The following is a 24,082-nucleotide window of genomic DNA, read 5'->3' as shown; positions in this document are numbered from 1 at the left end:
AGCAGTTTAAGTGTACAAGTATGTGTTTGGAGGGGCAAGCTGCCACGCTGATTAAGCTCCCTCCCTGAAGTTGTTGGTTCATTGTGACGTTGAGTCTCGTTTGATGCCTTTTGCACTCCATCCTGACGGGTCTGGTGTTCGAGTACTAAAACCGCGTTTTACTGTGCTGCCGTTGCTGCTTATACTTTCTCACTCTTGATCCTCCATAAAGCTCCTTTATTTTGATGATCCTTTGTGGCCTTCCTGCATTTTACAGCTGTGGCCTCTCTTTGTTACCTTTGTTCATGTGTGAATTCATATCCTTTCCAAACATTTAGCCTTTATTATTTGGTTCCAGTTCATCTGAAACAAACAAAAAACCACCACCAAAAACCTCCCCCCCTCCCTCCCCCCCCAAAAAAAAAATCCATGGAACTTTGATTTTATTTTATTTATTGGTTTGGGTTTTGTTGTTTGGTTTGGTTTTGTTTTTTTCAAATGCAGATTGTATTTTCACAGAGTTTTGTTCCAATTTACTCAGCTTGCTTTGTTAAACTGCAGCATTGGTTTAGCTGAGTGTAACTTGGATTGGCTCTTGGTCCGGTGACCAGAAATTGTGCTTAAGCCTCATATTCAATTTGTAAAGCTGAATTCCCCCTCCTTAATGTACCTGATAAATATATTGTATGTATGTACAATATTTTATGTTGTCCACATATATACATATATTGTACTTCTATAGTTAAATGGCTGGAAACTCTGACCCATGATTGCATTTCTGTTAAGTGTTTGTCTAGAGTATGGATTTGGTTTCATTTATATTCAATAATATTAGCTGAGCAATTGGTCACATTTAATCTTATAGCCAAATAACTTCAGGATTTGATATTTTTGTAGAGTGTTTTTGTTGTGTGTTTTTTTTCAATACCACCTGTTTCTATTTTTACAATTTTTAGTAACAATCAGTAAATGCTTTCAGCATATTTCCTAATTACTTCAATCTGTAATAAATACTCTTAAAGCTTCTTGACAGGCTTTTCCTTTTCATTTACTCCAAAGAAACTCCCATCAGTCACAAGCCTGGAATGAAAAAAAGGCATTTTTTCCTAAGTAATGCAAATCAAATCCAAATTCTTAAATCTGAAGTCTATGCCAATGTAGCACTTGGTAGCTACCTCATCAATCCCCCCCCCAAATTCTGAATTTGAGGCCCCAGGACTTGTTAGTACTGTGTAAAATGAGACCGAATGCTAATCTGTGCTTTGCCTTGGCTTTCTGCTCTGTGTTGTCTTGGTGTTTGCGTCTTACCTCTTACGTCTGTGCTGTTTGTTCCCTCCCCTGTTCTCTAATCCTGCCCTCCCTCCCCTCTGTGCCTCCTCCTCATTGTCCACACTGACCCATCAATCAACCAACAACGCCCCCCCTTTCGTCGTGGTGATCTGCCCTGCTCTGGTTGGTGGCTCCGTGCTTGGGTGGCTGTATGTTGTGCTGGACCAGTTCACCCAAATATGGCCTTCTTGCTGACAGGTATCACTTCTGTGAGAAGTGTTTCACTGAAATCCAGGGCGAGAATGTCACCCTGGGTGATGACCCTTCCCAGCCTCAAACGTAAGTCGCTTCCGTTCTTCTGCATGGTGCCTTTTTCAGTGGGAGGGGTAAGGAGTTGTCCTCACTGGAGAGCAAAGCCCCGGGGCTGGTGGTGATTTTGGTGGGGAAATGCCACTTGCTTAACTGCCAGGAGATTTTTACAGTAGCGTATGATTAACACTTGGGGCTGTTAGTCTGCCCAACAATGTCACTTGTGTCTACCCAAGAGCTGCACATGGCCTGATTGCAAGGGGTGGAGACACAGTAGATAATGTGGTCAGGGGATGGAAGCTGTGTCAATAAATGTCACTAATCCATTACCTTCTCTAACGAAGACTTCGGCTAATGCTGGTGTCTCCATTTCTGAAGTGCAGCTTTTCTTCATGAAACCAGAGCCTCATCCTTAGCCTAACCAGAAAATCAGACACTCTTAAGATTTGAGTACAAGCTGGTTTGGAAGGTGGCTGCTTTACTTGACAGTAGCTTCCCTTCTTCTTTATGGGGTTTAAATTTGTGTATCTTGGGCGTCTCTTATTTTGGTTTTAATTTACAGAGAAGTGAAATGGGGAAAATCTTGTCTGTAGCTTAAAATGAAATTGTCTGAATTGCTCTCTCGGAAGAGAAGACATTTTTTTTTTGTTCTGACTTGAGTTTTCCTTGTTTGCTGCAATTCAGAAAAGCATGATACTATCTCAGCCTCTAACAGAAAGGTACTACTGAGTTTCATATTAACTCTTTGTCTCTAGAACCATCTCTAAGGATCAGTTTGAGAAGAAGAAAAACGATACTCTAGATCCAGAGCCGTAAGTACCAGGCTGTTGTTTCTCTTGCCATAATCTCCTGCTTTCACTTGTCCTTCAGCCAGCACTTGGGAAATCAGGCAGGAAATAAAGAAATCTTCCTTTTTCCCCCATCTCTGCCCAAACAGGCTGCAGAATCTTCCTCTAGAGTTCGTAGCACAACATACGAACTTGCTGTCTGCCATTGATACCCGAGAGGAAAACGTGAGCCTGTTTTAACGGCGGTTTCTAGCTCTGTTCATTTGGGTGATCCCTCAGGTGCGCTCCGCAGGGCTCACACCCTTCAGCCCTTCACACCAAGCCCCGAGTACCTGGAAGGAGAGCTCTGCGTTTCCCTTTTCTGGTTTAGATTGGCTTCCAAAACACCACCTTCTCCCCAAGTGAGAGCTCAGCCCACTGGAAGAGCATATTTTTTTCCTCCACGTATTACCCTCAGAAGCTCACTAAAAGCCAAGTTGAACACTTCTTTAGTAGTGTTATGCTGCCATTCCTGCTGTCCCTACCTAACTGAAACAAGACTTTATCTTCCTGCTCCTTTGTTCTCTGACAGTTTCAGAAGTAATACATTTTGATTCCCTTTCTTATCTTTGCAGATACTAAACAGAGCTTCTCCAACAGACCTTTAAAGGCAGTTTACATTTGGCTCCATGAGAACCATTGTAGTCCTGATTTCTAACAGTTTTCCCATCCAAAATAGTTTTGACCCCTACAAAAGCCTCCAGCAGACCCATGCAGGCAAAGACAAGCTAATACATGTTTTCTTGGCAGAGTGATTCACAAATGACTGGTTTTTACATTTACACTAAGTTGAGCAACTATTTAGTGTGTGGTTCTTGCAACAATTGAACATTAAATCTGTGCAGGTACTGCTGAACAGAATTCTTTGAAGCTGGGAAGACTCAGAGCTCTACTTAGAAAAGGACAAAGATAATCCATTAAAAGTTGTGCTTGAAAGCCCATTTCTTATTTTTAAACTAGTAAATTGCACACTTTTTATATCTTATTTGCACATGAGGTTGGCAGATGTGCATCTGAAGCTATTATAATAAGTGGGGTGTTTTTTTTAAGCTGACAGAAATTGGGCCATTGAAGTGGATTCAGTTCTTAGCAGAGGGTTGGGAAGTCCTTTCTTGCTGGAAAATAATTTGTCTCACAACAAAAGTAATCAGTAGCTGTTTTTCCTTCTCAGGTTTGTTGACTGCAAAGAGTGTGGTCGGAAGATGCACCAGATTTGTGTGCTACATTATGATATTATTTGGCCTTCAGGGTAAGATGTTCGTTGGCTTTTTACCCCTTGTACAGTAAGACTGATGCAGTTTGTGTAATTAAGGCTTTCTGCCTCTAATATGCAGGCACTGCCTTTTAAGAAGAGTACAAAAGGACGGAGCCTTTCTAAATAAAACACTTCTTTTGGTGTTTGGGGTCTCATTTCAGTATACTCAGATGAAAATGTGCATGAAACCAGCTTGTTCTTATGTGCAGATTTCTGTGGTTTCTTTTTAACTGCTAGACAATGGGAGCTGGTTGGAGGTAAGATTGTGTACTGCAGAACACAAATGCAGGTATAACTGCTTGGCAGAATTAAACCAGCTCATAAAGGCTTTTAAGTCCTTTGGAAACAGAAAGATACAAGCTGTACTGTACTGCACTCTGATATTTCAATGATGGGTTCAAACATTGGGGTTGAGGTAGCCAATAATGGGTTTATGCTAAGTTTTTGGCTCTTTTTTTGTTGTTGCTGTCCTCAATAGGTTTGTCTGTGATAACTGTCTGAAGAAAACTGGTAGAACGCGTAAAGAGAACAAATTCAGCGCTAAAAGTGAGTTTGCTCTTTCTGCCTCTATCTTCGGCTTCCATCCTCTCCCTGCCACCCCTAATGGCTTTTTGATTGAGGTTTTCTCTTGTCGTGACAGGACAGCACAGGAACATTTGCAGAGTGGGGAGTAGTAGAGCCCAGGGCCTTAGCAGGTGTCAGAATTTTAATCAGTGTTTTAAAGACCTGCTCTTGATGTTCTTGTGGTCAGTCTTAATGCTGCTGGAGGTGTCTGGCATCTCTGCCCTTTATTTCTAAGATTCAGAAAAGAAAAACAAGGGGCTGGGGAGGAGCAGAGCAGGAGGCTTATAAAGCTGTGTGCACTTTACTGGCTATATTTAGGCATGTTTCCATGTAGCATTGAAGCCATAGTAAATTACTGTCACCCCTGTGCCCTTCAAATAACATGTAGTAACAAGTTGTACTGCATTTCAGGTGTACTGGGGTAGTGCCAAGTACTCATGTATTTGAAGAGCTTTTCTTGCCTCTAGAGTGGCCTGTGGTGTAGAACTGTCTGCTAGAATCAGTAACCAACTGCACAACATGTCTAGGATTACTTGGAAGTAACCATTGTCATGGGCTTGTTGAAACCTGCACCAAAGAGAGAGCCAAAAGCTGCCAGGTCAAGTTGGCTCAGTCTCCTTAGCAAACCTTTCACAGGTGTTCTTTGCATGTAATATCAGAGAACAGTTGGATTAACTTGTACACATTTTAGAGAGGGGGAAGAGTTGGGGCTAGGTTTGCAAAGGCAGTGTCAGTGGCATCAGGTTGAGTGTGGAAACCAAGAGGGTGATTCAGACACTTGAACAACTACAACTTGCAGGCACGCTCAGTTCCTCCTTCATTCTTCTCTGGCCCTTGGAAGTTGTGGGCATTCCCTTTGTCACACTGTGACTTTGCAAGCCTGAGTTTTCCAAACTCTATTAAAGGAGTGGTTTTGCTTTAAGTGTAGCTTCTTGGTAGCTTCGTGTGTGGTTGATTGCATAATAAGAGATTTGAAGGAGGATAATTTGGAGATGATAATGCTGTATGAGACACATTAGGTTCCAGTAATCAAAACGGTCTCTGGAGTAACCTGACGCAGGCAGGGTGGTATCATTAAAAAGATGAAAATTAGCCTCATTAAAGACAGATTAAGATTGTAAGAGAGCATTAATAAAATGATGACATAAAAGTGCCATTTTAGATAACCATTTTAAACAGATGTCTTTTCTGTTCTCTGCTGTGAAGTCAGCATATATTGATGTAAATGAGCTTAAAGAAGTGCTCCATTTCCTTGGTACCTGAGTTGCTCTGTGACATTACTTAGAGCAAGCAGACATTTGATTCAGGGTAACCATTCTGTTCTTTAGGGAGCTGGACAGGGAAATAACGCTGCTTTTTTTGTCTTTCCATTCATACCCTTTTCCTTCTCCTCTCCCTGCTGTCTGACCCTCCTTTTCTTTTTCCCATGATGTTTGAGTCCTGCCCCAGTTGTAAGCCATGGATGGGCTCAGCTCTTGAGATCAGTTTCCACTAGTAGTACTGTGGGGATTGAAGAATATGCCACACAGTACTGTAATGGAAAGTCAAGAACAGGGAAGGAGAGCCTGCTCTTGTCAAAATCTTGGTCTTACAACTGACCTGAAAAACAAAGATGAGCAATGAAGATTTAGAACATTAACATGTTTTGTGCTTGTTTGAAGACTCTGTTCAGTTTTGGGGCCCTCACTCCAATAAAGACATTGAGATCCTGGAACAGGTCCAGAGAAGAGCAGTGAGGCTGGTGGAGGGTCTCAACAGGTCTGGGGAGGAGCAAATGAGAGAACTGGGGTTGTTTGGTCTGGAGAAAGGGAGTCTGAGGGGAGACCTCCTCACTCTACAACTCTCAGAAAGGAGGTGGAGCCAGGTGGGGGACAGTTTCTTTTCCCTAGTAACAAGTTACAGGATGAGAAGAAATGGCCTCACGTTGCACCAGTGGAGGTTTAGGCTGGATATTAGAAGAAAATTCTCCACTAAAAGGGTTCTCAGCCACTGGACCAGGCTTCACAGGGAGGTGGTTGAATCCCCATCCCTGGAAGTGTTTCAGAGAGGCAGAGATGTGGTGCTGAGGGACACGGATTAGCCTCGGTAGAGAGCGGTTGGACTCAGTGACCTTAAAGGTCTTTTCCAACTGAAATGAATCTGTGACTCTTTATTCCCTCTCCCCCTTCCATCCCCACAAAAGCCTTTTACAAAGCTGCCATCAACATTTTTGTGCTTTCTCAAGCACAGTGGCACAAATGCTAACTAAGGTAGCACATCCCTCAGCTGCCAGCTGCTGTTCAGCTGTTACCATAACATAACTCATTCAGTAACAAATCACAGAATGGTTTAGCTTGGAAGGGACCTTAGAGATCATCTAGTGACAACCCACCTGACATGGACAGGGACACCTTCCACCAGATCAAAGCCCCATCCAACCTGGCTTTGAACACTTCCCCAGCCTCCCTGGGCAACCTGTTCCAATGTCTCAGCACTCACTCTAGAGAATTTCTTCCTAATCTCCAGTCAAAATCTCTCTTCTTCCATCTTATGTCTGACCATTGCTACTGCCACAAAACCTGGTCCTCGGGCAGCCTGAGAGCTTCTGTACTGTTACTGGTTTGGATGCCTTGTGTCAAGTTTGCACTGCAGTTTTGAGACCTGAGTTTTTGCAGGAAGTCCATATGTCAGAGATGCCCAAGAACCAAAATCCAGCTGCTTTCCAAAAGAATTTGCACATTCTAGTATATCAAAATACATCACTTTTAGATCCTTGCCTTACAGTGCCTGACATCTTAATACTGTTGGTTTCTTTTATCATCTTATCTGGTCTTTTGTTTGGTTGGGGTTTTTCAAGTCTCAGTGCATTGCAGCATAAGGAAGGAAGAAGACACCCTTGAGTTGCTTAGCATGGGAAAGATGATAAAGTGAAAAGACAAGAAGGCAGTGGAGTTAACTAAAATGGCTCTCTCAAAATGCACCCCCACAGCTGAAATTGAGCTGTCTCCTTTTTTCTTTTCCCCTGTTTCTTTGGACAAAGCAACAAATCAAAATCATTTCTTCAGAAAGTATTTGTGAATTTTCCTTTAATTCTTTGAATTGCCTTTAAAACCAACTCCTTACTGTTCTATATGGGAAGCCAAATATGTTGTGTTGGGCTGGGAAAGGCCAGTGCTTTGGAATTATTTAAGGACATGATTTATTTTTACTTTAACCTGCCTTTAAATTTAGTTACTGGTTCCCAGGTAAATAATCTTTAGTCTGTGTTGTAACCACAGAATCTCACTGGGCAGGGGACAGGCTAAAAGATGTAAACCAGGATTGTCACATTTGGCATTTAAAGTATAGCAGTCCCTTAGAAAGTGAGGTCTTCTGTTGAGTGTGTGTGACTTTTTTTTTCCCCCCAGTTTTGGAGTCTAAAATAATTTTGAGGGCCTTGGGCAATGTGGTCTGGTGGCTGGTGGGTTGGAACTAGGTGATCTTCAAGGTCTCTTTCAATCCAAACTATTCTATGCATCTATGACATTTCACTGTGGTGTGCAAGCTCAGGATGAAGAAGAGCCAGCATCTTTGTGTCTGTTGCCCAGGAAGCTGGTAGAAACCCTATCCCTGGAAGTTTTTAAGGCCAGGCTGGATGGGGCTCTGAGCAACCTGATCTAGTGTGAGGTGTCCTTGCCCATGGCCAAGGGGGTTGGAACTAAATGAACCTTGAGGTCCCTTCCAACCCTGACAATTCTATGATTCTGTGGTTCTATAACAACCGAAAAGTGAAGCAATGAGAAGCTGAAAACTAAGTAGACTTTAGTAATATGACCATCTGTAAAGTGCACCATCACTTTGGAAAAGGTAAAAGACAGACCACAAAAATAAAGTAGAAATGCTAGTTGGTAAGATAAGTAGAGCAGGATAAGAGCAACAGTCCTAAATCTCCAAATTGCAACCATGTGCTGCTTGTGTTTTCTTAATTTACACCAGAATCTTCACCCTAATGTCTGTAATTTGCTGTGGATTTGTTTGAAAACCATCACATCCTGCAGTCCTACCATCACAGCTCTCCCCACTAAAGCTAATTGTAACTGTAAAGGAGCAAGAGAGGGGATCTGGACAATATGTGGACTTGAACTTTTCAAGACCTCTATCACTGTGCAAGAACTATTTAAGCTTTATGTGCAGATTACTGTAACTGTTCAATCTAAAAGCTCTCTTGAAAAGAAGAGAAGAGAAAAAGCAATGAAATCTCCATTGAAGTCAAAAGGCTTTTCATTTCTGTTGATTTGCTTTGCTTTGCTTTGCTTGAAAAGGTGTGGCACTGAGCCAGATCTATAAAGTGATGTCATCACTGTCAGAGGGCCAGAGAGTGGTTTTGTTAGGAGAAAACATTTGCAGGTTCATAAAATAAGCCTGCAGATTTAAACTGCTATGTAAAGCCTTCTCTGTTGGGTCCCCCACTGAGGCATTTCCCCAGTGCAGTGGGGCTTTGTTTCCACAGGAGGGTGTGAACACGTAGGGTTTGGGTGAGAACACACAGGGATGGGTTTGGCTTTTTTCATTTTGGCTGCATAAATAAAAATACCAAATTTTCTCATGGAGGTAAAACAAAGCCTGCTTCAAGTTGTGACCGTTTGAGCCCTTCCAGGATTTCAAGGGGGCTGCAGGAGAGCTGGAGAGGGACTTTTTACAAAGGCGTGGAGTGACAGGATGGGGAGTGGGTGATGGCCTCAAATTGGAAGAAACTCAGTTTAGATTAGACACTAGGAGGAAATGCTTCCCTGTGAGTGTGGTAAGGCACTGGAACAGATTGCCCAGAGAAATTGTGGAGGCTCCCAAGCATGGAGGTGTTCAGGGCCAGGCTGGATGGGGCCTTGAACAACTTGGTCCAGTAGGAGGTGTCCCTGCCTGTGGCAGCAGGGTTGGAGCTAGATCTTGAAGGCGTCTTCCAACCCAAACCATTCTGTGATTCTATGAAGGACCTCACAAGCATGGTAATACCCTGCACTTCACAGTGATTTCTCCAGTGTTCACACTTCTCTTGTCTTGTTCTCCCCTTTCATTTCCAGGACTGCAGACCACGCGCTTAGGAAACCATTTAGAAGACCGAGTGAATAAATTTCTGCGGCGCCAGAATCATCCTGAAGCTGGAGAGGTCTTTGTCAGGGTAGTAGCAAGTTCAGATAAGACAGTAGAAGTGAAACCAGGAATGAAATCCAGGTTTGTTCTGTTAATGACAGTACATACAGTCCAGATTGGTTTATTCCTATTAGTACTTTGAAGGCTCCCTGCCTAAATATCCCAAAAATGCCTGTTGGCACCTTGATCCCTTCTGCATATTTGAAAGCTAGGAAGATTGTGGAAGTAAATGGACTCAGAGGAGGTGACAGTCATATTTTGACTGGTTGGGGGGGCAGTGAGTACTTTCTGGGTTTGGTTATTACACTGTGACTTGGCATTCTAAATCTTGAGATATTCTGACCACATTTTAGTTAGCATTACAGAATTCATGCTTCAGTTCGGAACACTTGCTGAGATTCTGTTCCATCACTTTGTTGTGTTACTAGAAATACTTCACTTTCCAGAAGTCACTTCCTAATTTGCTTTACTGTAAATGAAAAGCTTAGAAGTTTTATTCTATGAAGTACTTTGGCTGTAATTCGTTAAGACAGTGTTTATGTGACATCACTTCATTGGAATGCATCAGGTTTTCTACTCTGCAGCACACTTAAAGCCTTGTGGTTTCTGAGGATGCTCCTGGTGCTCAGTGCTTGCCTGTTCAGCCCTGTGTTGGCTGTATGGAAGCTGTCTCCATGAGTTTTCTAGTAACAGAGCTCTCTCTTCTAACACAGCTCTGACCTGCCCCTGTTTAACTCCTGCCGTAATGTTCCTAATGAGTTAAAAATAAGCTTGAAAGAACTTCCTCGTTCTGGTAGAACACTGGTTTAATAATTGCCTTTTTGTGTTGTTGTTTTTTCCCCTGTTCCCTGCAGGTTTGTGGATTCTGGTGAGATGTCAGAATCCTTCCCTTACCGTACCAAAGCTCTGTTTGCGTTCGAGGAGATCGACGGAGTGGATGTGTGCTTCTTCGGCATGCACGTCCAGGAGTATGGCTCCGACTGCCCCCCACCAAACACCAGGTACCCTCCAGCTCTCTGCTCCTGCTGCGTGCAGGGAGCATCTTCCTGCACTCACTGCTCAGTTTCTCAAATACAGAACACTGGGAGATCCTTTTCAATTCTGTGGCACTGTTCAACTCTGTGTCCTACTCTAAGACTGCAGATGACTTAAAGGGGAAAGCAACCATCACAACAAAAGCATTGAAATTGTTTGCATTTAGTTTTGCCTCTCGCTGTCTAACAAACCACTGCACATCTTTTGCTTCTGACAGCTGTTTAGACCATGTTGAGATGCTTCAATGTGCATTAAAGTAACGTTACAGAATTTTTGGGGTTGGAAAAGGCCTCTAAGATCACCGAGTCCCACCATCATTGTTAGCTTTCCTTTGTTCAGCGCAGCTGTTTGCGTTTCTGATATAAAAGTCAGCTCTAGACATTCAGCCACACCTGATTCTCTGTCCTCCTGTCACCCCCACAGGCGTGTGTACATATCCTACCTAGATAGTATTCACTTCTTCCGCCCCCGCTGCCTGCGAACTGCAGTTTATCATGAAATCCTCATTGGATATTTGGAGTATGTGAAGAAACTTGGGTAAGTGAGGAAAGAAAGAAACCATTTTGGTTTATCCAGGACACCAAGTCGATTTTCACTTGGGATAGTCTCCTTCCTTCTGCCTTTCTGAGGCATGTGAAACACATGTCCCTTACTGCAGCAGGGAGAAAAGTTGGCTTTTATCACTAAAGTAGTTATTTCTGCTCTTAGGATTCTTGGACTGACAACATAGATCATTCTTTTTTATAAGAGGTTCACTTGTTTAACCTTTATTATTATATCCCAGACCTTTTCTCATCTCTTGTATAAAGAGAGGTTGTTGCCTCAGCTTCTTTGTTAAAAGAAGGGGGAAAAAGGGAAATCAAAACCAGAGGTTTGAATTTCTTTCTCAGTTTCCATGAGTTGATTGTAAGATGGCAGTCAGAGTGGCTAAGAGGTTTTCTTTCTCATATGTGAAACACAGGTATGTGACAGGACACATCTGGGCCTGTCCCCCAAGTGAAGGAGATGATTATATTTTTCATTGCCATCCACCTGATCAGAAAATACCCAAACCCAAACGTTTGCAAGAATGGTATAAGAAGATGCTGGACAAGGCATTTGCTGAGAGAATCATTCATGATTACAAGGTTTGCTCCTCTTTACTTCTGGAGTTAATTTCTGTGGGCTTTTCCTTTGAAGGTGGCTAGTGCTGTTTCATAACATGTGAGACTGTGGTAGTGTTGTACAAGGTGGGCTGTTAGAGGAGGTGAGGGAGTTGGGTTGGTGGTGGTTCAGAATGGAGAAGAGAAGGCTACAAGGAAACCTTCTGGTGACCTTTCGGTACTTAAAGGTGCTGGTCAGAAAGATGAGGACAGCCATTTTAGCAGGGCCTTCTGTGACAGGACAAGGGGTGATGGGTTTGAGCTAGAAGAGGAAGATTTGGACTGGATAGAAGGAGAACTTTTATTAGGCTAAGGGTGGTGACAAACTGGCACATTTTCCCCAGTGAGGTGTTAGATGCCACATCCTTGCACCATTGCAGGTCAGGTTGTTCGAGGCTCTGAGCAACCCGCTGTAGTTGCAGATGTCCCTGCTGACTGCAGGGGTTTGAACCAGATAACTCTCAAAGGTCACATCCATCCCAAACCAGTCTGTGATTCCGCCATTATTCTCAGCTAGTATCTTCATTTTTGAAGAGTTTCTGGAGATATTGCCTTTCAGGCTGAAAGTTCCTTGGGTTTGGTTTCTGCATTAAGTGTGCAAGAACCTGCCTTCATGCAGGTCTGTCACTGCAGCCTTCAAGGCAAGGAGGTCTGTGGCTTCTTAAGGTTTATAGAAGCTGTTAGCTTTTGGTGGTTCTGGAGGAACAGGTGGAATACTGATCCCCACTAGAAAAAAAAAGAAACATGCTTATAAAACAGCTTCTTTGCCTGAGGAGAAAAAGGATGATTTTTCTAATTGGAGGATATCACACACTCAAGGAAATAAAGGTAAAGGCAGTGTTTGCCACTCCTTACATGCTAAAATTTACAATTTCTTAATGGTAGTGACAGTGCTGGGGAAAAAAAAAAAAGTATGTTTTGATTGCCAGTGACAGCTACTAAATGTGTGGAACAGAACAGCATATAGCAAGGCTTGTCATCTGATCTGGTGTAGCAAAACTGGAGAATCTGTGCCTCCTAATAGGGTGGGTTTGAGAGGAATCTGAAGAAGAAATCTGGCTACTCTGAGATGTGCTTGTTAAATGGCATGCACCTAAACACACACCTCCAGAGCAACTCTAGATAAAGTACCTGTTCCTCTTGGTGGGCCCCAGACTTAGTGGCTAGTTGGTCTACAGACCTTCAGCCAGTGGTCAGTAAAGGACACAGGCTGTGGATAGTTGCCCTGCCACCACCAGACTTTGATATTCCTGTCTGCAGATCCTGAATGGTGCCTTCAGCAATTCTTGCAGTTACCAGGCCTGTTGCACCTATGATCACAGCCCAGACGTGCACCCACCGCTTACAGACTGAGGGTTTGTAAGGGGAAGGGCTGGGTGAGACACCTCTGCTGTCACTAGAGCAGTTCCTGCTCTTGTCCAGGAACAGTGCAGGAAAAAATGAGTGGTGTAGACTTTGGTGTCATGACCAGGGAGGGTTTGTTATGTTCTCCAAGGGTATCTTAGTCTCTCCCATTGTGTTAGGAACATGAACTGATTGCATCATGGAGGTTCAGGAGGGCCTCAGAGCTGTCTAATAAGCAGGGGCTGGACTGTTACCAACATTACCAGACCAGTTTTGAGCTGTACCCAGAAAAGGAGGCCTGGCAGGAGCTGTGAGGTGTACTCAGGGTAGTACTGGATCATGTCTGGTTCTCTCTCTTGGTGCTCTTGGTTTACTCTTGGTGTTGTGCAATATTCCCAACAGGACATCTTCAAACAAGCAACTGAGGACAGGCTGACAAGTGCCAAGGAGCTGCCTTACTTCGAAGGTGATTTCTGGCCTAATGTGCTGGAAGAAAGCATTAAGGAGCTGGAACAGGAGGAAGAGGAAAGAAAAAAGGAAGAAAGTACTGCAGCTAGTGAAACAACAGAGGTGAATTAACTTCAGATCCACTTTAATAAACTAGAAAGCTCACATCCAGCAGACTAGAGAAGGTCAGGTGTTAAATCAGATCTCCTTTACCTGCATTCCTGGTTTCCTTCTTGGATAACAAAGAGACTGGTGGCTTGTCACTTACTTAACAGAATCAGAAGTCAGTTCTGTCAGTTCAGCATCTCTGGTCTCAGAGAAATGCATAAGGCTGCTTTTGGATTGCATCATGATTGCTCTGCCTGCTTGCAGTTATTTGGGTTTTGGTTCTCAGTTTCACAAATCACCTCAGTGTTTACATTTTGCAAAGCTGAATGAAATGTGGCTGTTGTTGAAGCAGATTCTTGTAGCTGTTTGTGACAGCAGGGGGCTGAAATTTGAAAGTATTTATTGCAAGCTTTGCTTCGGTGTGAAACATTGATCCTGATGCTGATGTTCCTTCAGCAGCATTCTCCTTCTGTGTATAAGAAAGAACCAAACCAAAAACCCCAACAACTTGACTTTTTTCAAGGTCCTGGCCAGAATGTCATTATTCATTTTTATTTCTGTCTTGATTTTCATCTGTAAATGCTCTGACCACTTTTATATTGTCCCTTCTGCTTGTGATTTGCAGCAAGGTGTTATGAAAACAAGTGTAGTAGTCTGGCAGATTGAGGTGGAACCAAAAGCTTTAACTGGGGAAAGTCTGCATTCAGCTTCCATGCCATGACAATTTGCATACAGTGTGTATTCCGTGTGATGGAGGTGCAGTGATGGACCTTGATTCATCAGTTCTGTTATGTCAGAAGGTTTCTTCTTACTAAACCTTAGCAGCTCCTTCAAAGCAATGTAGTTTGTTACTGTGTGTTCTATGGAACCATGAAGTTAATGGTTTTCACCTTGTTCTTTCTGAATTTAACTTTCCATACTGAAATACTTCAACAAACATAACAGTATGAAAGTAATTGGAAGAGAAGGCTTGGGATTGCAGGTGCAGTCCTCTTCTGCTATGAGTATCACTGTCAATAACTCAGAGCCGGCCCTTCCAGTGAAGACACCAGCAGAAGCCTTTGCTTCCAAAGATGGGAGAAAAAGTGTGTTCAAAAGCTCAGAAGAGCTCACCATGAAACAGTGCTCTGCCTAAAGTGAGATGGTGCAGCTGTGGCTGTTGATGTCCTTCTGTTCCTGCTTAATGCCATTGGTGTCACTCGAGGTACTGAGGGAACAAAATCTGCATCCAGCTTGCTGAAGGTGGCATCCAGATATCCAACAAACAGTGCAGTAGTGTTGTCTTTGCTCAGGGAAAGGAGTGAAATTACTAGCATGAGAACTTCTCCAATACAGCCACCTGAACTTGTGTCACTTTATGGAGGAAACTCTGCCCAGTAGTGGAGATCTCAGTCTTTGCACTTTGGTTTGTTCGGAGATGGTGCTGAGTGTGTCTTTTCTGAAGTTCTTAGACCTAGACTTTATGTGGAGAGAAAGCTGCTTAAAAGTCAGCACGTGCCATGAGTATCAGCTAAATGGGGTCTGAAGAAGTGGCAAATACTCAGAAGTTGTTGAAGATGTTTCTGAAGGGACAAGGCTCGCTCAGTAATGGTGTGGTCAGCATCTCTGGCAAACCTGGCTGGCTGTATGAGATGCTAGCAAAAGCAGTAGCGCAGAAACAACTTCACAGCTTCTTGAAACACTTCATAATAGCTTTGTACAGTTGACCAAGTATTGGCATGCTGAAAGTGGAGTAGAAAGAAGGCTTAAAATTTATGCCACTAGCTAAGTTTGTCTGTTCTTCCTTGTGGTGTTTCAATGTTAAAATCTCTGTTGATTTTACAACTCCATGAAAGGAGGTTGGAGTAGAGTTAGTCTCTTCTCCCAGGTAACAAACAGCAAAATGAGAGGAAACAGCCTCAAGTTGCCCCAGGGGAGGTTAGGTTGCATGAGGAACAATTTCTTCTCCAAAAGGGTTGTCAAGGCCTGGCCCAGGCTGCCCAAGGCAGTGGTGGAGTCCTCATCTCTAGAGGAGTTTCAGAACTGTGTAGATGTGATGCTGAGTGGTGACCTGGCAGTGTTGGGTTAATGGTTGACTCTGATCTTGGAGGTCTTTTCCAGCCTTAATGATTCCATGGTTCTGTGGTGCTCTGGAGTATATAGGCAAATAAAGGCATCCCTGACTTCCAGCAGGGCATGAGGAAATATTCGGGTGAAGCAAGCAGAGTAGGTTCATTTCTGAACACCTTCAGATCACTTAGAGCTCTGTCTGGTTTCCTGTAAACCAGTGTCCTTTTAATTTCCAAATAGATGTGGTCAGAAAGGTCACAAAATTAGTTACAGAAAACCCAGGACTGGGCAGGGAATTCCTATCCCAGCCCAATTAATGGCATGGAAGCGTGGCAACAGCCCATGTGTAGAATTGCTCTCTTCAGGTGGAACATTCTTGTTTTCTTTGAGCAGATGTGGTTGTGGATAATAAGGCCCTGTGTGTGCTTGCACATAGTGTTCATGGAGCTTTCTTGGGTGTGTATACATAAAAATATATATTGGAGTGTTTCAGCAGCTTATTTTTAGTGTTTGTGATAACCACTGTTCTGGCAGCTGGGGAGGGGTTCTGCTGAGTGCTGAGCTCCCTGCTGAGGCCTTGGGCTTTTCTTTTTCCAAGATACAAGAAGTCTAAAAGTTATTTCTGTTTTCCCAGGCCATCTAAATAGCATCATCTGCTATTTTTTACTCTCCTTACTAGCCTCTCACAGGTTATGGTCACTGTGGTCTGTGTTGTTGTAACTTGGGCACAAGTAGAGGTTTGGGGGGATTATTTGAATATGTCTTTCATTTCAGTTTCATAAGCAGCTGTAAGTCTCCAGCATGGAGAAAAATGTATTGTGTTAGTTTTGAATCCTGCCTTTTTTTCTGTCTAGCCCAAATTACACTCAATGAAAACAAATGAACCAGCATTACATCAGAGCTCCAGCAAGCACGTGGAACCCTAGAAGCACCACAAAGCAAAACACTGCACTTCTGGATAAGACTTCCTTTTTTTAAGTCCATTTTATTTGTAACTCATTTTGCTATCAAATATCAACAAGAGCTTGTAAAGCAAGCAGCAGAGGTTGAAGGGCAGTGTTGGAGAAGGAGGAAAAACAAGTGTGAGATAGGAATGACTGTTGTTATTATTATTGCTACTTAATGTATAGGCAGGCTTGAAAAATCTATTTTTAAACAGTGTTTGAATTTCCCTGCCAGTTTGGCTTTGGCTTTTTCCTGGAAGGTGGGATATATTTAACACAGTGATTTGCAGGAGCTGGAACCAAGCTCTGTTAGTGCCAGCAGAGGTGTTCCCTTTCAGCTGCAGTGAATGGGAGTGTAACATCTTTTCCTCCGCCTTCGTTGCAGGGGAGCCAGGGAGACAGCAAAAACGCCAAGAAGAAGAACAACAAAAAAACCAACAAGAATAAGAGCAGCATCAGCAGAGCTAACAAGAAGAAACCCAGCATGCCAAATGTGTCCAATGATCTGTCCCAGAAGCTATATGCCACTATGGAGAAGCATAAAGAGGTACTGTCTAAACATGCTGCCTAAACAGAAGGTTTCATTCCTGTAAATCCAGGCATGATGGAGTTCAGAGCTGAAAAATCAAGAGGAGCAAAGCTTGTGATTGCACTGGAATCTTGCCTGTTGTGTAACAGCCCAGTGGAAGAGATTAGCCTCAACTAAGTTAATTAGATAACATTTGTAGAACACCACTACTGTAACAGGCCAATGGGCTCTCTCCTGCAAGATTATCTAACCTCTTTGATGTTTCTTCCCCCCCCATTTATCTGCAGGTCTTTTTTGTGATTCATTTACATGCTGGGCCTGTAATTAACACTCTGCCTCCCATCGTGGACCCCGATCCATTACTGAGCTGTGATCTGATGGATGGACGAGATGCCTTCCTCACCTTAGCCAGAGACAAGCACTGGGAGTTCTCCTCGCTCCGCCGCTCCAAGTGGTCCACGCTCTGCATGCTGGTGGAGCTGCACACCCAAGGGCAGGATCGCTTCGTCTACACGTGCAATGAGTGCAAACATCACGTGGAAACAAGGTGGCATTGCACTGTCTGTGAGGTAGGTGTCTGTCACCAGACACTTCTGTGCCCTCTTGCCCCACAGCCAAGCTTGATTTTATTGTTTTTAATTTTTTTTTTTCCTGTTGCCCAAAGTTCCTCCAAATGCAGCCTGTCTTGATCAAAGGGCTGCTAGGCCTTGAGGGAAGGTGACTACTGCTGTTGAAATACCTCTTCTTCTGGAAGGAGTTTCTGTTTTCTCAACATGGAAAGCCCTCAGTACTCTTGAGGGCTACAAAGATGCTGAGGGGCCTGGAGCATCTGTGAGGAGGAAGGGCTGAGAGCCCTGGGGCTGTTGAGCCTGGAGAAGAGCAGCCCCAGAGGGGATCTGATCAGTGCTCAGCAAGAGCTAAAGGATCGGGGTGGGGGCAAGAGGATGGGGCCAGACTCTTTATCGGTGGTGCCCAGGCACAGGACAAGGGGCAGTGGGCACAAACTGGAACCCAGCAGGTTCCACCTGAACAGGAGTAGAAACTTCTTGGGGTGGGGGTGCTGGAGCCCTGGAGCAGGCTGCCCAGAGAGGTTGTGGAGTCTCCTTCTCTGGAGAGATTCCAAACCCAGCTGGACATTGTGATTCTGGGCAAGCTTGCTGTGGGTGCCCCTGCTTTTAGCAGGGGGCTGGACTGGATAATCTCAAAAGGTCACTTCCAGCCCCCACCATGCTGGGATTCTGTGATTCTGTGGAATGGCTCCTGCTGCATCATTTATCTCGCTATGGCTCCTCTGCACAGACAAGTGTTTAACTTAATTTTGAAGAACTTTAGGGCTAGGTGGTAGGGTGTGATGGCATCAGCCTCATCTGAATCTGCAGGGCACTGTCACAGCCACATAAAATAAATGTCCATGAGAGAGTTTGCATATTTCTGCCAGGCAGCTTTTGCTCTGCTTTATTCATGCTGTAAGGAGAGAAGCCAGGTGTGTCCAGGCTGCCACAGAGCTGGGGAAAGAGGCTGCCACAACTTTCTCATTGTCCTTTTGGCCCAGCATTAGTGGTTTCTTGCCCTTCAGATCACACTAACTAATTGCTTCCTAACCTGGCTCAATACTTTTAATGATCAGCATGGATCACTTCCACTGAACTGTGTTAGAGAGCAATTATGCATGGAGTTATACTGGTGGACTTGAGGAGAAGTTGGCCTCCAGAGGGCTTGTGATGACCTCTGCCTGTAGCTGAACACAAGGAAAAAAAAAACTGAGTAAGTGCAGTCTGGTTTTCACACTGCAAGTTATTGCCAGGCATGTGGTAGAAAGGTCTTAATTAATCCCTATGAGGAGAGCACTGACCAGGACTTCTTGAGGCAAGGCTGCAGGAAATGGATCCTGCACACTAGGGGAATGAAGTGGTGGAAGGAGGTATGGCTTTAGGTTTCTTCAGAGTACTTCATGTAAAGAAGTGTCCTTCCTCCAGCAAAAAAGGACAGGGCAGTGAAAACCTGGGGGTGAGAGCAGGTTTTCAGGTAAGTGTCTTAGCATGAAGCTTGTGCTTGATTTAAGGGTCACTCTAGAGGTTCTACAAAACATTCTGCCTCTCTGCTCTGTTGAGACCGCCCCTGCCATGGTATTGGGGTCATCACTGGAGTCCTCAGGACAGGAAAGACTTGGACATGATGGAGTGGGACCAGAGGAGGCCACAGCAATGGCAGGAGGGTGGAAGCCCTCTGCTGTGAGGCCAGACTGAGCGAGTTGGGGTTGTTCAGCCTGGAGAAGAGAAGGCTTCAGGGAGACCTGCTGGTGGCCTTTCAGTGTTCTGAAGCACTCCAGCTTTATTACACACCCAGCGTTCAGAGTTTGAGAGAAACGTAGAGAGGGAGTTATTTACAAGGACATGCAGTGACAGGACAAGGGTTGATGGCTTTAAACTGAAAGAGGGGAGGTTCAGAAAGGAAGAAATTCTTACCCATGAGGGTGGTGAGGCACTGTAACAGATTGCCCAAAGAAGTGGTGGAGACTCTAAGCCTGGAAGTGTTTGAAGCCAGGATGGATGGGGCCTTGAGCAACCTGATCTAGGAGGTGTCCCTGCCCATGATAGGGGGTTTGGAACTAGATGATCTTTAAGGTCCCTTCCAACCCAACCCATTCTAGGATTTGTTCTGTGTGTTTGCACCCCCTGAAACCCCAAGCGTGCTTCCCCAGCAGGCTCGTGTGGCACACTCACCACCACTCTCACTCTTCTGCTCTTTGGCTGATGCGGTTAAGTGCTCTGTAGATGACTGAACTCTGGGTTTTTCTTTGCTTTCAGGACTACGACCTCTGCATTAACTGCTACAACACTAAGAGCCATGACCACAAGATGGTTAAGTGGGGCCTGGGCCTGGATGATGAGAGCAACAGCCAAGGAGAGCAGCAGTCGAAGAGCCCCCAGGAGTCGCGCCGGCTGAGCATCCAGCGCTGCATTCAGTCCCTCGTCCACGCCTGTCAGTGCCGCAACGCCAACTGCTCGTTGCCATCCTGCCAGAAGATGAAACGGGTTGTGCAGCACACCAAGGGCTGCAAGCGCAAGACCAACGGAGGCTGTCCGGTGTGCAAACAGCTCATAGCTCTCTGCTGCTACCATGCCAAACACTGCCAAGAGAACAAATGCCCCGTGCCATTCTGTCTCAATATCAAACACAAACTCCGCCAGCAGCAGATCCAGCACCGCCTGCAGCAGGCTCAGCTCATGCGCAGAAGGATGGCTACCATGAACACCCGAAACGTGCCTCAGCAAAGTTTGCCTTCTCCTACCTCAGCAACGCCTGGTACCCCCACACAGCAGCCAAGTACGCCGCAAACACCGCAGCCTCCTCCCCAGCCCCAGCCATCCCCTGTAAGTATGTCACCGGCTGGCTTCCCCAGCGTCTCCAGAACTCAGCCCCCTACTACTGTTTCTACAGGAAAACCTGCAAACCCGGTCTCCGCCCCTCCACCTCCGGCTCAGCCTCCGCCAGCCGCTGTGGAAGCAGCTCGGCAGATCGAGAGAGAAGCTGCCCAGCAGCAGCAGCAGCTCTACAGGGTCAACAACATCAACAATGGTTTGCCTCCTGGTCGCCCAGGGCTCGTAAACCCAACAGTGGGTTCAGTGAACCAGATGCAGCAGGTCGGCATGAATGTACAGCGGCCCAACCCCGTCGGCGGGCCGGTGATGTCCAACATGCAGCCGGGACAGTGGCAGTCGCCCCCGATGCCGCAGCAGCAGCCGATGCAGCCAGGCATGGCCAGGCCGGTCATGCCCATGGCCACGCCGCAAGCCGTGGCTGGGCCGAGGATGCCGGGCGTGCAGCAGCCGCCACGGAGCATCCCCCCGAATGCACTTCAGGACTTACTGAGGACCTTGAAATCGCCCAGTTCTCCGCAGCAGCAACAGCAGGTTCTTAATATCCTTAAATCCAACCCTCAGCTTATGGCAGCTTTTATAAAGCAAAGAACAGCCAAATACGTGGCTAACCAGCCTGGGATGCAGCCGCAGGCGGGCATCCAGCCACAGCCCGGGATGCAGCAGCCACAGACTGGCATGCAGCAGCCAGGCATGCATGCCCAGGCGGGGCTGCAGAACATGAATGCGATGCAGGCAGGAGTGCAGAGACCCAGCGTTCCTCCCCAGCAGCAAGGGATCGGAGCTATGAACCCACAGGGACAAGCGATCAACATCATGAACGCCGGACACAACCCGAGCATGGCCAACATGAGCCCACAGTACAGAGAGATCCTGCGGCGGCAGCTACTGCAGCAGCAGCAGCAACAGCAGCAGCAGCAAGGAGGGGCTGGCATGGCAGGAGGGATGGCGGGACACAACCAGTTCCAGCAGCCGCAAGGACCAGGAGGGTACCCTCAGGCCATGCAGCAGCAGCGGATGCAGCAGCACCTCTCGATACAGGGGGGTTCCATGGGACAGATGGCTCAGATGGGACAGCTGAACCAGATGGGCCAGCCCGGCATGGGGGCCGACGGCACCCCCAACATCCAGCAAGCGCTGCAGCAGCGGATCCTGCAACAGCAGCAGATGAAACAGCAGATAGGGTCCCCTGGGCAGCCCAACCCCATGAGCCCACAGCAGCACATGCTCTCAGGACAAGCGCAGGCGTCTCATCTCCCAGGCCAGCAGATCGCCACCTCCCTCAGCAACCAGGTGCGCTCCCCGGCACCCGTTCAGTCTCCCCGTCCCCAGTCCCAGCCACCACATTCCAGCCCGTCACCCCGGATACAGCCCCAGCCGTCGCCGCACCACGTCTCTCCTCAGACTGGTTCCCCCCACCCAGGACTCGCAGTTACTATGGCTAGCTCCATGGATCAGGGACACTTGGGCAACCCCGAACAGAGTGCAATGCTTCCACAACTAAACACCCCCAGCAGGAGTGCGTTGTCTAACGAATTGTCTCTGGTCGGTGACACCACCGGGGACACGCTAGAAAAATTTGTGGAGGGTTTGTAGCATTATGGGAGCATCACTTTTATTTTTTTTTGGGGAGGGGGGGTGGAAGGGGTTGTTTTTATTTTTTTTTTTGGGTTCTTGTTTTGTTTTGTTTGTTGTTTTTCTTTTTTTCCTTTTTGGTTGTATTTTTTTCTTCTTCTTTTTTTTTTCCCTTTTTTTTTTTTTTGGTTGTTGTTTCTTTTCGCGTTCTTGGACATTTTGTACTGAAAAATTCAGACACATCTGGGTTGTTTCGAATCCTAGATGGAACTGCTGCTTCCTACACGTGGAAGAACGAATTGCTGTTTAACTAAAAAAAAAAAAAAAAAAAAAAAAAAAGAAAGAAAGGAAAAAGGAGAGGAGAAAAAAAAAAAGGGGGGGGGGGAAGAGGGAAAAAAAAACCCACAACAAAAAGAAAACCACAATAAAAAACCAAACAATACAAAGAATATATATTTTTTGTTAACACCAGGCGGTTAAAATTTCTGCTCTCTTTTTGTGGGGGTTGTTTTGGGTTTCTTTTTGGCTTCTTTTTTTTTTTTTTTTACTTTTTTACTTTTTTTCCTTTTTTTTTTTTATTTTTTTTTTGTTGCTGTTGGCTCATTTTAATTATTTTTTTTTTTAAATGTTTATTTTAATGGGGGCGGGGCAGCGGGGGAAGTAGGGGAAACCAACTTCATTCTATTCAATATTTTTTATTTGTATTTTCAAGACTTTAAACGTTTTGAGTTTAAAAAGAAGAGGAAAAAAAAAAAAAAGGAGAAAAAAAAACCACAAAAGGAGGAGAGAGAAAAAAAAAAAAAAAAAAAGTAATATTCAGAAACTGTTTCCTGAAATAATGCAACCTTCTAATGTCAGCCCCCCGGCGACTTCGCCACGTCGCTGGGAAGATTTTGTTTTCTATAAGTGAGAACTCTGCAGACGTTTGAAGTATTACCCCTGGGAGGCTAGGAAGTGACTCTTGCACACACCACCACACATTGGCCAGCGCCAACCCCCCCCCCTTTTGTCTTGCAGATGTAGAAATTGTTGCTTTGTTTCTCTGATTTCAAACAAACAAACAAAAACTGGTTTTTATAAGAAAAAAATGTAAAAAAAAGAAAAAAAAAAAGAACAACAAAAAAGAACAAACGGAAAAAAAAAAAACAAACCAACCTAGGGATGATCACTCTTAGGCCGTGCTGATTTGAATAGAGAAGAAGCATTCTTTTCTTTCTTTTCTTCTGTGTGAAACTTGAAATGAGGAGAAGCAATTCTAGTGTAAATCATGCAAGCGCTATAATTACTTATAAATAAGAGGGGAAAATAAAAAAAACAAAAACAAAAAAAAAGGAAAAAAAAAAAACAAAACCAAACAAACAATTCCAAGAAGATTCAATCACTGTATAGAATGGTAAAAAAAAAAATAACAAAACCACAAAAAAAAACCAACCACCGCCGACAAAAAAAACAAAATACAACCGCCAGAACGCAAACGAAACAAAAACACCAAACCAACGGCAAACCACAAACCGACAAAACTCGTTTCTTACTTACAATAGCCTGTTGTTAAATAAACTGTGTGCAACAGACAGACAACAAACAAACAGACAAACAAACAAGGGTGGTCCTTCTTGAATCCATGTACATGGTATTAACACTTAGTGTTTGGGGGGGGGTTATTATTTTTTTGTTTATGGAAAAAAAAAGAGAAAAAAAAAAAAAAAGAGAGAAAAAAAAAATGCTGTTTTCAACATTGTATTTGGACTATGCATGTCTTTTCTTTGGGGGGTTTTGTTTGGTTTTTGGTTTGTTTGGTTTTTTTTTTTGGGGGTGGGGGGTGGGTTTGTTGTTTTTTTTGGTTTTTTTCTCCCATTGTATATAAAGTATTGCTTAAAATTGATATAAATGACGGAAGTTTTTAACATGTATTCTGTTCTTTAAAAAAAAAAAAAACAAGAAAAAAAAACTAAGAAAAAAGAAAATCCATGTAAGAATGTTTAAAGGGGTTTGGTTTTTTTTTTGTTTGTTTGGGGTTGTTTTGTTTCTTCTTCCTTGTTTGGGTTTTGGTTTTTTGGTTTCTTTTTTTTTTATTTATTTATCTTATTATTATTATTATTTTTTTGTGTGCGTGTGTGTGCGTGTCCTTTGGATCATGTTCTTTGTAAGACATAGCAACGAACGCCCAGCCGGAGACGGCCGCAGGAGCGGCCTGGTTCCTGCAGCGACTCCTTAGGGAGA

The 24,082-nt window shown here is 44.6% G+C and overlaps 1 protein-coding gene across 3 annotated transcripts in view; it reads left to right on the top strand.

Moving 5' to 3' along the window:
* CREBBP (CREB binding protein) overlaps nucleotides 1-21,911 on the top strand; it is a 102,940-nt gene extending 81,029 nt beyond the window's left edge. For all 3 annotated transcript variants that reach the window (XM_054180475.1, XM_054180476.1, XM_054180474.1), the window contains 12 exons: nucleotides 1,507-1,587; nucleotides 2,313-2,369; nucleotides 3,556-3,633; nucleotides 4,118-4,185; nucleotides 9,240-9,390; nucleotides 10,164-10,310; nucleotides 10,768-10,881; nucleotides 11,306-11,471; nucleotides 13,233-13,400; nucleotides 16,764-16,925; nucleotides 17,195-17,476; nucleotides 19,715-21,911. In XM_054180475.1, coding sequence (XP_054036450.1) covers nucleotides 1,507-1,587; nucleotides 2,313-2,369; nucleotides 3,556-3,633; nucleotides 4,118-4,185; nucleotides 9,240-9,390; nucleotides 10,164-10,310; nucleotides 10,768-10,881; nucleotides 11,306-11,471; nucleotides 13,233-13,400; nucleotides 16,764-16,925; nucleotides 17,195-17,476; nucleotides 19,715-21,883 — 3,643 coding nt within the window. In that variant the 3' untranslated portion in view covers nucleotides 21,884-21,911. The remainder of the gene's footprint in view (nucleotides 1-1,506; nucleotides 1,588-2,312; nucleotides 2,370-3,555; nucleotides 3,634-4,117; nucleotides 4,186-9,239; nucleotides 9,391-10,163; nucleotides 10,311-10,767; nucleotides 10,882-11,305; nucleotides 11,472-13,232; nucleotides 13,401-16,763; nucleotides 16,926-17,194; nucleotides 17,477-19,714) is intronic.
* The last annotated feature ends 2,171 nt before the right edge of the window (nucleotides 21,912-24,082 follow it).

The sequence above is a fragment of the Dryobates pubescens genome, chromosome 4 (genome assembly GCF_014839835.1).
Source record: "Dryobates pubescens isolate bDryPub1 chromosome 4, bDryPub1.pri, whole genome shotgun sequence".
Taxonomy (NCBI): domain Eukaryota; kingdom Metazoa; phylum Chordata; class Aves; order Piciformes; family Picidae; genus Dryobates; species Dryobates pubescens.
This window is presented reverse-complemented; position numbering and strand designations above follow the sequence as displayed.